The 11,430-nt window shown below is 39.0% G+C and overlaps 1 protein-coding gene across 1 annotated transcript in view; it reads right to left on the reverse strand.

The window, feature by feature from the left end:
• The window catches only part of lrriq1 (leucine-rich repeats and IQ motif containing 1), a 26,680-nt gene extending 17,596 nt beyond the window's left edge, over positions 1 to 9,084 (reverse strand). Inside the window, exons 1-11 of the mRNA XM_079874722.1 lie at positions 8,737 to 9,084; positions 8,267 to 8,381; positions 8,049 to 8,149; positions 7,626 to 7,719; positions 7,232 to 7,452; positions 7,061 to 7,132; positions 1,999 to 3,627; positions 1,762 to 1,914; positions 1,359 to 1,509; positions 692 to 885; positions 74 to 201 (exon numbers count right to left, since the gene is read on the reverse strand). Of these exons, the coding sequence (XP_079730848.1) occupies positions 74 to 201; positions 692 to 885; positions 1,359 to 1,509; positions 1,762 to 1,914; positions 1,999 to 3,627; positions 7,061 to 7,132; positions 7,232 to 7,452; positions 7,626 to 7,719; positions 8,049 to 8,149; positions 8,267 to 8,381; positions 8,737 to 8,853 (2,975 nt within the window). The 5' untranslated portion in view covers positions 8,854 to 9,084. The remainder of the gene's footprint in view (positions 1 to 73; positions 202 to 691; positions 886 to 1,358; positions 1,510 to 1,761; positions 1,915 to 1,998; positions 3,628 to 7,060; positions 7,133 to 7,231; positions 7,453 to 7,625; positions 7,720 to 8,048; positions 8,150 to 8,266; positions 8,382 to 8,736) is intronic.
• Positions 9,085 to 11,430: the final 2,346 nt, after the last annotated feature.

The following is an 11,430-nucleotide window of genomic DNA, read 5'->3' on the forward strand; positions in this document are numbered from 1 at the left end:
TGAGCCACCAACCAATGAGTAGGTAGGCAACTTAATAGGTTTTGAAACACAGCCATTCTCCATTGAGGCCTACCTGTTCTGGGCCACAGAAAGGTTTCGGAGCAAAGGTAGCCAATAAGATTCCAGATCAAGAATGGAAGATATTAGATTGTCATCCAGGTAAAGGTCCCTCAAAAGAACATGGTTCTGCAGGACAGGCAGCTATGCCATCAGCCAGAAAAAAAACAAAAAGAAAAACAACAACAATTCCTTCTTGACCACTTGATTACACAGAAAGACATATTTTATGTTCCAACAATGAACACGGTCCCATCACCAGAGATGGGTGGATCACGCCTCATCCTGAACATGACTAATATCCACACATTAAGCAAAACAGATAACGATAATTCAATTAAAGTGACGGCAGCATAGGATTTCAGTATAACGTATGCTGGTTTCATGTAATGAACACTGGTTTCAAATTACGCATTTCCTGGACACTGGGTTGGAAATATGTCTCTTTATAAATTATAAGTGGTTAAAGTCTATGATTTCAGTTGGGTTAATTAGAGTAAGAACATTAAACAGTTCACAAAACAACAAAGTAATGGAAAACTGAGATTATCAATATGATCTTCATATTAATTCTGAAGACATCTTACTACTCATCGTTTTAATTAGTTTGTTTCTTTGGTTGTGTAAGATTTACCTCAGTCAGACTGTTTCCCCTGAGGTCAAGTGTGTTAAGAAGAGCGCAATTCTCCAAACCCTCAACGTGACATAGGTGGTTGTACGAACAGTCCAGATGCAGAAGGGTATAAATTTCCTTCAAACCTCTCGTGCTGAGCAGCTGGTTATGGTCCACTGATAATCGCAGAAGCATTTTCAGGGGTCCTAAACCACCTAAGAAAGCATAGATATATCATTCAGTGGGAGTGTGGGAGTGTATGAGGATAATTCTTGGCCATGGTGACAATATCTAATACCAGCCAAAGGATAATCTAATATAAAAAGGCAGCATTGGCAGGACATCATCTAATACTGACAGCAAATACCTTTAAACTGCATTTATCCTCTTATTTATGATATATTTATTCATATTTATTCAATACGATGCCATTTACTCAGAAATGAGACATCAAGATTTATTTTGCAAGGAGAATGAGGGCAAAAGGCCATTTGAAGTCACCAAACTGGAACAATGATGCCCTCTACTGGACAATGACAACACTTAATATTAAATGCTAATTCTGTGGCGCAATCGAGATCCAGATAGCTCCAAATGACCAACAGTCAGCTTCTCTTTCTTTAGTGCTTGCAATGAAAAATAAATAGAATACATAAAGCATAAAGGCAGTTCTAGTGAACATACTCACTGATACGAGAGATGTTGTTGTGTGAGAGCTGAAGAATTTGCAGATTTTCAGCTCCATCAAAACCGTGTGTGTTCATCAGCAGGTTCTTGCCCAGCAGGAGGACCTGAAGGTTGACCAGACCTCCACAGTCCACATGGGTAATTGAGTTCTCCTAAATGTGAGAAACAATGGTACACACATTAATAACATACAATAACATTAATAAAGTTTCCTGAGCAGCATATTAGAATGATTTCTGAAGGATCATGTGACACTGAAGACTGGAATAATAATTAAAAATATGACTGTTTTTACTGTATTTTTGATAGAATAAATGTAGCCTGGGTAAGCATAAGAGACTTTACTTGAAAGGTGTAAAATAATCATGTAGACTGCATTGCACTGATAGTTTGTTCTTTCTTACTTGTACATCAATGTATCTGATCTGAGCGCACTGGTTCAATCCATCCAAGGATGTGAGTCCACAGCGTCTAAGTGTCAAAGTCTGCAGTTTGTTACACTCGGACAGTGTAGACAGGCAACAACCCGGCAGGTCTTCCAGCATCACTGTCGTAACCTGATTTTTACCAGCACAATGACAATAAAGTCAGCAGGAACATATAAGACATATCTCAGCCAGGAAATGGGTTTTAATTTCTACCTGTTTGAGAGAGCTCCAAGTTCCTGTTTTGAGAATAGTGTTCACAGACAGAGGGGGTAAACTGGATACTCTTTTTCTTCTTGGCCCTCTTTTTTGGGACTGTTGTTGTGCCGAAGACACTTTCCTTTTATTCTGCAATGATAGTTTGGACCAAGGAGTGCAGCTCATCATCCAGGCCAGTCGCTTCTGCTCTGTGCTGTCAGGCAGACATACTGAAACTGATTCTTGGTTTTCAGGTTCATGGTCCTTAAGCTCAATAGCGGTAGTATTTTGATGTCCTCTAGTGTTCATTTCAGGTACTACATCGTTCAAATCAGAAGCCGGCATAGTCAAGTCTGTATCGACGCTCGGAGTCGCTTCAACACTTAGGTGATCTGCAACACTTGGGGAACCAATTAAACTAATGCCAAGGTCATTGGAAAAACCCTGATGTGCATTTATGTGGGATTCTGGAGTGGGTTTGGTCAATTTAAAGCTTTTTCTTGATTGTGAGAGATTTATCTGAGAATCAAGCTTTACGTTGCCATCAACTCTTTTCTTTTCTTCATGGCTCTTTATTCTTTTTTTATCACTCTTTGTTTGTGGTCTCATATCATCTAATCTTTCTGTGTCTTCTGTGCTTATGCCTTTAGTTTTGTCCTGTTTTTTCATCGCATTCCTGTCGTCATCCAATGTGTTTTCCATGTTCTTCCCATGTCTTATTCTTTCATTATTATCTTCTAGTTTTCTAACAATTACCTCATTGCCTTTGATCTCATTTTCCTCTCTTTCTTCCTCTCTTTTAAATTCATCCTCCACCTGGCAAATCCTTTCCACTCCTGTTCTCTCCTTTTCTTTATTCTTCCTGTGTGCATCCACTTCCTGTCTTCTACAATCATCTATTACACTTGTAAAGTTGTTCTGTTCCTCCTTCCTCTTCATTTCCCTCCTCCTCTCCTTATCTTCTTCCTCTTTCCTCCTCTGTTGTTCAAGTCTTTGCTCTCTCTCCAGACGATGGCGATCTTGTTCTTTCGCTCTTTCATAATCTGCTCTCCGTCTCTCCATTTTCTCCCTCTGTGCTCGCTCTTCCTCCTCTATCCTTTTTCTTTCCTCCTCCTTCTCCTTCTCCTTCTTCAACTTCTCCCATTCCCTCTTCTCCTCCTCACATCTTTTCTCCTCCTCTCTCTTTCTCCTCAGCTCTTTTTTGCTCCAGCGACGAGCTAATGCTCCTCTGAAAGCAGCTTGGATCTTTGTGGCTGCTCCGCAGTGAAGCTTCTGGGTTCTCCTTCTTTCCTCCTCCTGAGCCTCCTCAAAAGCCAAACGGGCTTTCGTTCTTTCATAATCTGCTCTCCGTCTCTCCATTTCCTCCCTCTGTGCTCGCTCTTCCTCCTCTATCCTTTTTCTTTCCTCCTCCTCCTTCTTCATCTTCTCCCATTCCCTCTTCTCCTCCTCATATCTTTTCTCATCCTCTCTCTTTCTCCTCAGCTCTTTTTTGCTCCAGCGACGAGCTAATGCTCCTCTGAGAGCAGCTTGGATCTTTGTGGCTGCTCCGCAGTGAAGCTTCTGGGTTCTCCTTCTTTCCTCCTCCTGAGCCTCCTCAAAAGCCTGTTTCTCCTCCTCAATCTGCTCCTCCAGTTTCCTGATTAAGTTCTGAAATAAACCAAAAAAACATTGACTGGTACACATATACACTCACGCACACACACACAGAAACACGCATACACTCACTGGCCACTTTATTAGGTACACCTTGCAAGTATCGGTTTGGACTCCCTCTTGCCTTCAGAACTGCCTTCATTATTCATGGGATAAATTCAACAAGATGCTGGAAACATTCCTCAGAGATTTTAGTCCATATTGACATGATAGCATCACACAGTTGCTGCAGATTTCTCTGCTTCACATCCATGATGTGACTCTCCCGTTCCACCACATCCCATCTGAATGTCACAGCAGAAATGGAGACTCATCAGACCAGGAAACTATTTTTTCCAAACTTCTACTGTCCAATTTTGGTGTGCCTGTGCAAACTGCAGCCTCTTCATGTTCTTAACTGACAGGATTGGCACCCGGTGTGTTCTTCTGCTGCTGCAGCCCATCTTCTTTAAGGTTGGACGTGTTGTGTGTTCAGAGATGCTCTTCTGTGGACCTCGGTTTTAACGAGTGGTTATTTGAGTTTCTGTTGCCTTTCTATCAGCTTGAACCAGTCTGGCCATTCTTTAAAATCACTGCTGGCAGCGGTGGGATTCGAACCCACGCCTCCGAAGAGACTGGAGCCTTAATCCAGCGCCTTAGACCGCTCGGCCACGCTACCTTTTTTTTTTTAAGAAATAGAGAAAAATTCACCGTCAGGCTCTGAAGCCCACCGAGTTCGGCCAAGCAAAGCAAAAGCAGCTGAGTTTGGAAGACACCGGGAGCAAGCAGTATCACTTCTCCAGTCTTTTTGCTTAGACATAGCAGCCACAAGTGCCTTCTAAAAGGCTGTCTTGGCAGCGGTGGGATTCGAACCCACGCCTCCGAAGAGACTGGAGCCTTAATCCAGCGCCTTAGACCGCTCGGCCACGCTACCTTGTGGGATCGTCTTACGTGGGCCATTTTCTGTTTTGTTTTTTTTAAGAAATAGAGAAAAATTCACCGTCAGGCTCTGAAGCCCACCGAGTTCGGCCAAGCAAAGCAAAAGCGGCTGAGTTTGGAAGACACCGGGAGCAAGCAGTATCACTTCTCCAGTCTTTTTGCTTAGACATAGCAGCCACAAGTGCCTTCTAAAAGGCTGTCTTGGCAGCGGTGGGATTCGAACCCACGCCCCCGAAGAGACTGGAGCCTTAATGGAGGCCACGCTACCTTGTGGGATCGTCTTACGTGGGCCATTTTCGCCAATTTTTTCTTTAAATTTCTTTAAATCCCTTGAAATTCTACGTGCCTTGAAGGAGCTCCTCGACAGGTGGAAAGGCCTCCTAAATACAGGGGGCAGGCAGTTACACTCCTGGAGGCCCCCCTCCCTGCAGATTGCAATTCCATCTCTAATCAAACACAACTGAATTACCTAATCAAAGCCTTTGGGCCATATTCCAAAATGGCAGCCAACTCAAAATCATGAAGTAGCTGTCAGTTCACCAAAAACTCTCAATGAGTCAAATTGGCTAACTCCATTTTTATAGACTATACATTGTTATTATATTTAAACTCATTTTTGAAGTGACATTCTAATAATTTTAAGTTATTGTTGTCCCTGATTCAAGAGGGTGCAGATTTTCAGCCGCATTTGCGCCTTTTAAATATAATCCATTACACAAGCAATTTTACAATTTAACAATTATTATTAAGCATTTAATTAAATTGTATATAATGATAATATGTAAGATAAATAAGATTTGGAATCGACAGATAAAAATCGACAGATCTGTATACCTATCAAATATATAAACTAACTTCACAACTTTCACTTGCACTAATATAGCAACATATTTTCTTCTTGCTGTGTAAATGCATTAACATACTTCATATTTCTCAATCTCTTAACCTTTGGCAGAAGAGATAATTGAATTGCGCTGACTCCCTTGTGAGAAGTCAATCTGATCATGCTTCATCACAGCATGTGATTTGTTCAACTACCATCATGGTACATGCCCAATTTCTACATGGCTAAATGCATAAAGTTGCTGCTATCTGATTGGCTGATTAGATATTTGCATTAACAAGCAGTTGATCAGGTGTACCTAATAAAGTGGCCTGTGATATTTATGGATGTACAGTTGTAATCAAAATTATTCAACCCTCATTGCATATCAGGTTTATTGGCAAAATTTACTAACTTTCAGCTGTTTGGAATGAACAAATCAAACAAAAGTAATTGAAATAGCTCAACACAACAAATGTTTCATGTGGTTTCCCCAAATTCAACTGAAAATGCAACTTTTAATGACTTCTGCGGTCTCAAAATTATTCAACCCCTTCATGGCAAGCATCTTTAGTACTTAATGGAACACCCATTTGCTGTTATGTCCTGCTGCAATAACCAGATGTATAACCAGACACCAGCTTCAGGCAGCGTTTTAGAGGAATCTTAGCCCATTCCTCATGAGCAATGGCCTCCAGTTCAGTAATATTCTTGGGTTTGCATGCTGCAACTGCCTTCTTCAAATCCCACCAGAGATTTTCTATGGGGCTCAAGTCAGGTGACTGTAATGGCCAATGTAGAATCTTCCAGAACTTCTTCTGCAACCAAGCCTTGGTGGAATTTGAGGTATGCTTGGGATCATTGTCTTGTTGGAAGGTCCAATGACGCCCAAGCTTCAGTTTCATAACTGACGGCATGATGTTTTCTCCAAGGATTTCCTGATACTTCAATGAATCCATCTTGCCTTCCACACGCTGCAGGTTTCCAGTGCCAGAGGATGCAAAGCAGCCCCAGAGGTCAACCAGAACCAGGAACACTTCCCATAACACACAATGTACTTCTTCCATCGTAAGAAGACTGGAATCCGCACTAATATTAGACCTATGGCCAGCCTCATCACCATACTGAGCTGGGCTGTGTTTCCCAAAAGCACCGTAAGCCTAAGTAGATCGTAGAGCCATTGCCACCAATGGTCTCTTCAACTTTGCTCACTATGCTTTTGAGAAACGCTGCCTTGGATGATGACATCACTGTTTTCTGGAGAACTGCTTTATAGATTAAATGAAGTAATTTAATAATTGATGATATTTAATTAAAACGGAACTGAATCAACACTGAACTGACTTCAGCTGAACAATGACACTGTTGTCCTTTAGAGCTGCCGTACAGCTGAAATGAACTCTGTTTGCATCATTGAATCATTTTCTTGTCAACACTATCAAAGCTACTTTGAAACCATCTGTATTGTATAAAGTGCTATATAAATAAAGGTGACTTGACTTGACATATACACTCAACAAATTGTCTCATTTGTGTGTGTGTTTTTACATAATACACCAACTCAGTTCATTCATATATTAACAAACATTTATTTTTATATTACATATATGCATTTTTTTTATAAAAAAAATTGACTTTTGACACATTAAATACCATCTTCAACAATCTTAGGCATATTAAACTCACCTGCCGTTTATCCAGCTGCAGTTGAAGATCTTCTGTGTGGTGAACTTCGTTTTTAACTCCAGCATTTTGAAACTGTTATTGACATACAGAATTTAGATTTTGTTATTCAATCAACTTTTCTCCTAATTTTAAAAAGATTATACAAAATAAAAAAAAGTTAGACAGTCCTACCAGAGTGACCTCCTCTATCTTCCTCAGCTCCTCCTCAAACTCCATCAGTCTTCTCCTCCTCCTCTCTTCTTCTTCTCTTTCCGAGTTGAAATGCAGCAGTCTTTCTACCTCCTGTGCAGCTAATTTCTGCTCCTCTTCCTCTTTGAGTCTTTTCTCTAATTCTTTCCACTCAAGACTAAATTGCAATTCAATCTCAGTGAATGTATCACGCTCACTTACATCTAAAAACAGAGTAAAGGTACAATTCGGTGAATATAAAGAGGTTAATAAGCAATCTACAAAACCATTGAAGATATTTGTGCAGATTTAACAACAGTGTAACCTAGTTTTTTACAAGTGTGTTAATAAACTTAAAATACAGGCCCATCCAACCACATCATTACAGAAAATGTACCTTCCATCCATGACATATTTGAAATCTCCTGCTGGGCATTCTGTGGCTCAACGTCTTTTAGAAGTCCAACTTGTTCCTCTAATTCAGAGATTATCTGACAAAAACATGTGCATTTTTATAATATTCATGAACTAACAAAATAGGATCTATGCAGTACATCATCTGATGTATGTTTGTACATCATCAGTATGCTGCATGTCTGAGGATAAACAAGGGTAAGTTCTGAGAATTTACAGCCTAAATTCATATTGACTGAACACAAACATAACTGGGATATGTAACAGATCATTTGCTACTGTGAGGGACAAACTGAATTAAAGGTTAAGTTAAGGACAAAACACAGACACTCCTTTCCTCTGCGATGACTCAGATGGGATAATAATCCCATTTCCATTTAACCACAAACAAATAACCATGACTCACTTTCTCTTTCCACTTTATGGGGTCTTCTATAAAATCTGAAGCTGGTTCAGTTGTAGGATTATCTTTGTGATTAAGGTGAGACTGCTCTTGGCTTGACAAATCTATAGGGAACCAGAAAAGGGAAAAACAATGCAATACCTCAAGTAAGCAGTCTATAATATAAACTTTAAGATGTTTTAATTCAGAATTTCAATCTGATCTTTTAAAATGATTCTCACCCTTTTCTTCAACATCTTCAAGGATTAATTGTTCAAAGGCATTCATTCGATTTCTTGAAGCTTCAACATATGCGAGTACTGAGTCAGGCAGCCTAACATTATCTTCTGCATGTAGCTTCTGTGAAAACAGGTTATTGACAGTGATGAAAGGACAGGTAGAGTAAACGTACATATTTTTGGATGAACTAAGTTAGGCCTACGTGAATTATAAATTATATCTTCTTAATGTCACAAAAGTGGAATAGATTACCATATTCGATGTAACGTTAGGCCTAGATGTTAGCGATGTTTGTTTTAACCCATGCTTGTTTTCTATACCAGTAAAGATTAAATACAATATAAATTAAATATAACTTTAAATTATCAAATAAAGTTTTCATAATAAAGTGGGTTGTAATACAATGTTGGAAAGTCGACTAAATTCGAGTTTTAAGAACTGAATAACAAAATAAAATAAAATAGCCACTTACATTTCCATCCAAAACAGTAACGTTAAAGATGTCATCTTCTGACTCTGAATCATTTTCAGAAGGATCGAGGTTCAATTTCATCAGCTCCTCATCTATTGCCTGTTCGATGTTATCCATTAACATCACTAGGCTATTATTGTTCCTATTTCGAGTGTATTTGATCGCGAAGCAACAGCAAACCCGCAGATTTGTAGTTAAAGTAAACTATATCATTGTCAACTCTTAACAACAGCAGCATACAATACTAATAATAATGATAGAAAAGCATCTCTTAAGTATTTAACCAACACTTTATTTTCCTGACTGTGTGTTACACAGCACCTGTTTCTCTGTTTTCCTCATGTTTGTAGTTTAGCGTCCACCGCAGTTGCTATGGACAACAAAGTACAGAGTGGCATGAGGGACAAACTTCATGAAGAGAACCCATCTAATATTGTCGGGCTGCTTTTTAATAAGTTCAGCGTTATATTTTAATGTAAACGTATTGTTAAAAATTAACAGCTGTTTGAGCCAACTCTGTAAAGCTATTATGGAAAGGTACAGCATTTCCAGCACACATTATTTTTTTTTTTATATTTGGCGCCCCCTAGTGGCAACATAATTCATTAAAGGGATAGGCTAGTTCACCAAAAAAAATTAATTCTGTCATCATTTACTCACTCTCATGTCTTTCCAAACCCGTAAGACTTTCGTTCATCTTCGGAACATAAATAAACGAAAGATATTTTTAATGAAATCTGAGCGATTTCTGTCCCTCCATTGACAGCTATGCAACTTACACGTTGACGCTTCATAAAGAGATTGAAAAACTAATCCATATGAATTGAGTGGTTTATTCCAAATTTTCTGAAGAGACACAATCACTTTATACACTCAACATATTTAATTTAGGATTTTATTCACATATAAACATTCATCAACTCACATCAGCTCTCGTTGTGCGAGAAGGTTCATTCCCCTGTTACACAGCAGTTTACCAAGATCAAATGAGGTTAATTCTCATGTGTTACGCAGCACGTTTGAGCTTCTGTAAGAACCAATGAGGTCTGTTCTCGAGCATCAAGCAGGTTCGGTTGAGCTTCTGTTTATGTTCGCTGATCAATGTATGAATGTGAATAAAAAGCCTAAATTCAATCTGTTTGTCATACAAAGTGATCGTGTCTCTTCTGAAAATTTGGACTAAACCTCTCAATTCAGATGGATTAGTTTTTACAATCTCTTTATAAACTAGTAAGTAGTAACATTAAAAAACAGATTAACATCTAACTAAAATGTTTCACAGAAACGTACCATAAATGATAAATAACTTTTTTGCGCTAATGTTTTGATAATGTTATTAAAGACCAGATAACTTTGAAAAAAAAAAAAAATTATTAACTGGAAGAACCTTTCCATGAACGTCAGATAAGTTCTGATAATGTTCCTGTTAGCTGGGTCTAAATTGTACTTTTGCAGGGTCTGTTGACCAGCCAGGTCATGACAGATTGTGTTTTTTATTTACATTCATTCATTTGGCATGCAATTGCTTTTAGAGCACTCAAATACATTTTATTCCCTAGAAACCGGACATATTTTGATCATATGTTCCTCTGAGTGGCTGCAGGAGTCTGCTTTTGAAGTCAAACCAACTTTCGGTGTTTCATCAGATCCCGGAGAAGCATTCACCTTGTTCAATTGCTCAAAAAGGCCCCATCAGCAAGCCTTGTCTGCTTTAATTAGCGGAGAGTGGCATCGACCCCTTTGTTACTGGGCAAGTGTCCGGAGCTTTTGTCTGAGAGTATGGAACCCAGACAGGGACTAGACAAGCAGTGGCTGCAGATTTACACTGCAGATTAGGACAGTCAAAACCTGCTCAGCTCCGAACAGAGCTCAAGTTTGGATAGTGTTCCTGTGTTTGTACTGTAAAGGGTTTTCTGTTACTGGTCTGTTGCTTTTATCTGGTCATTGCTCTTCAAGCTAATTGTTTCCATTCATTATTTCAGAGTGGGTGAGAGAGAGAGAGAAAGAACTTGTTGAAAAGGTGGCTTCAGCTCTGAGTTGCTCTCTGTGACTGTAGATTCTTATAGGCTACTATTACAAACCTCTTTGGTTAAGTTAGTTTAGGGTTCTTAAATTTTCTTGAGCTCAACCATCCAAAAACACAAACTGTCAACACACTGTCAACAGGTTCTTGATGTCCATAAATTTTGTAACTGCTTTCCTACCAATCATGTTCTTTTTTTCTCTCTCTTTTCAGTTTAACAGTGTGAGCAGCTCTGTTCAGTTGAGGATACTTCTCTTCTCCACAAAGCAAGTGACAGACACATTGAATTTATTACTCATTTGTGTATTTCTGACAACTGAAAATATAAAAATTCAGAATACTGATAAAAACTAAAACTTAAAAAAAAAAAAAAAAAATAAAAAAATATATATATATATATATATATCTTTGTCATTTCTAGTTCAGGGTGTGTTCACACCATAGACTGGTTTACACCTGTAGGTCACTTGGTTCCTTTGGTCTGGACAAGTCTGGACCAAAAAACAACAACATTTAGTCCCATTATAACCTACATATTATGTTGCTATTTTGACGAGCTAAGAACTCGTGAAGAGCTTATAAAATGTGTAAAGGAGTCAAAACAGTGGCCGGAGACGAAGATCTGCTGCGAGGAGACGCAGTTCTGATACCTGTGCCAAACTGTGATGATG

Source organism: Squalius cephalus (genome assembly GCF_949319135.1).
Source record: "Squalius cephalus genome assembly, chromosome: 6".
Taxonomy (NCBI): domain Eukaryota; kingdom Metazoa; phylum Chordata; class Actinopteri; order Cypriniformes; family Leuciscidae; genus Squalius; species Squalius cephalus.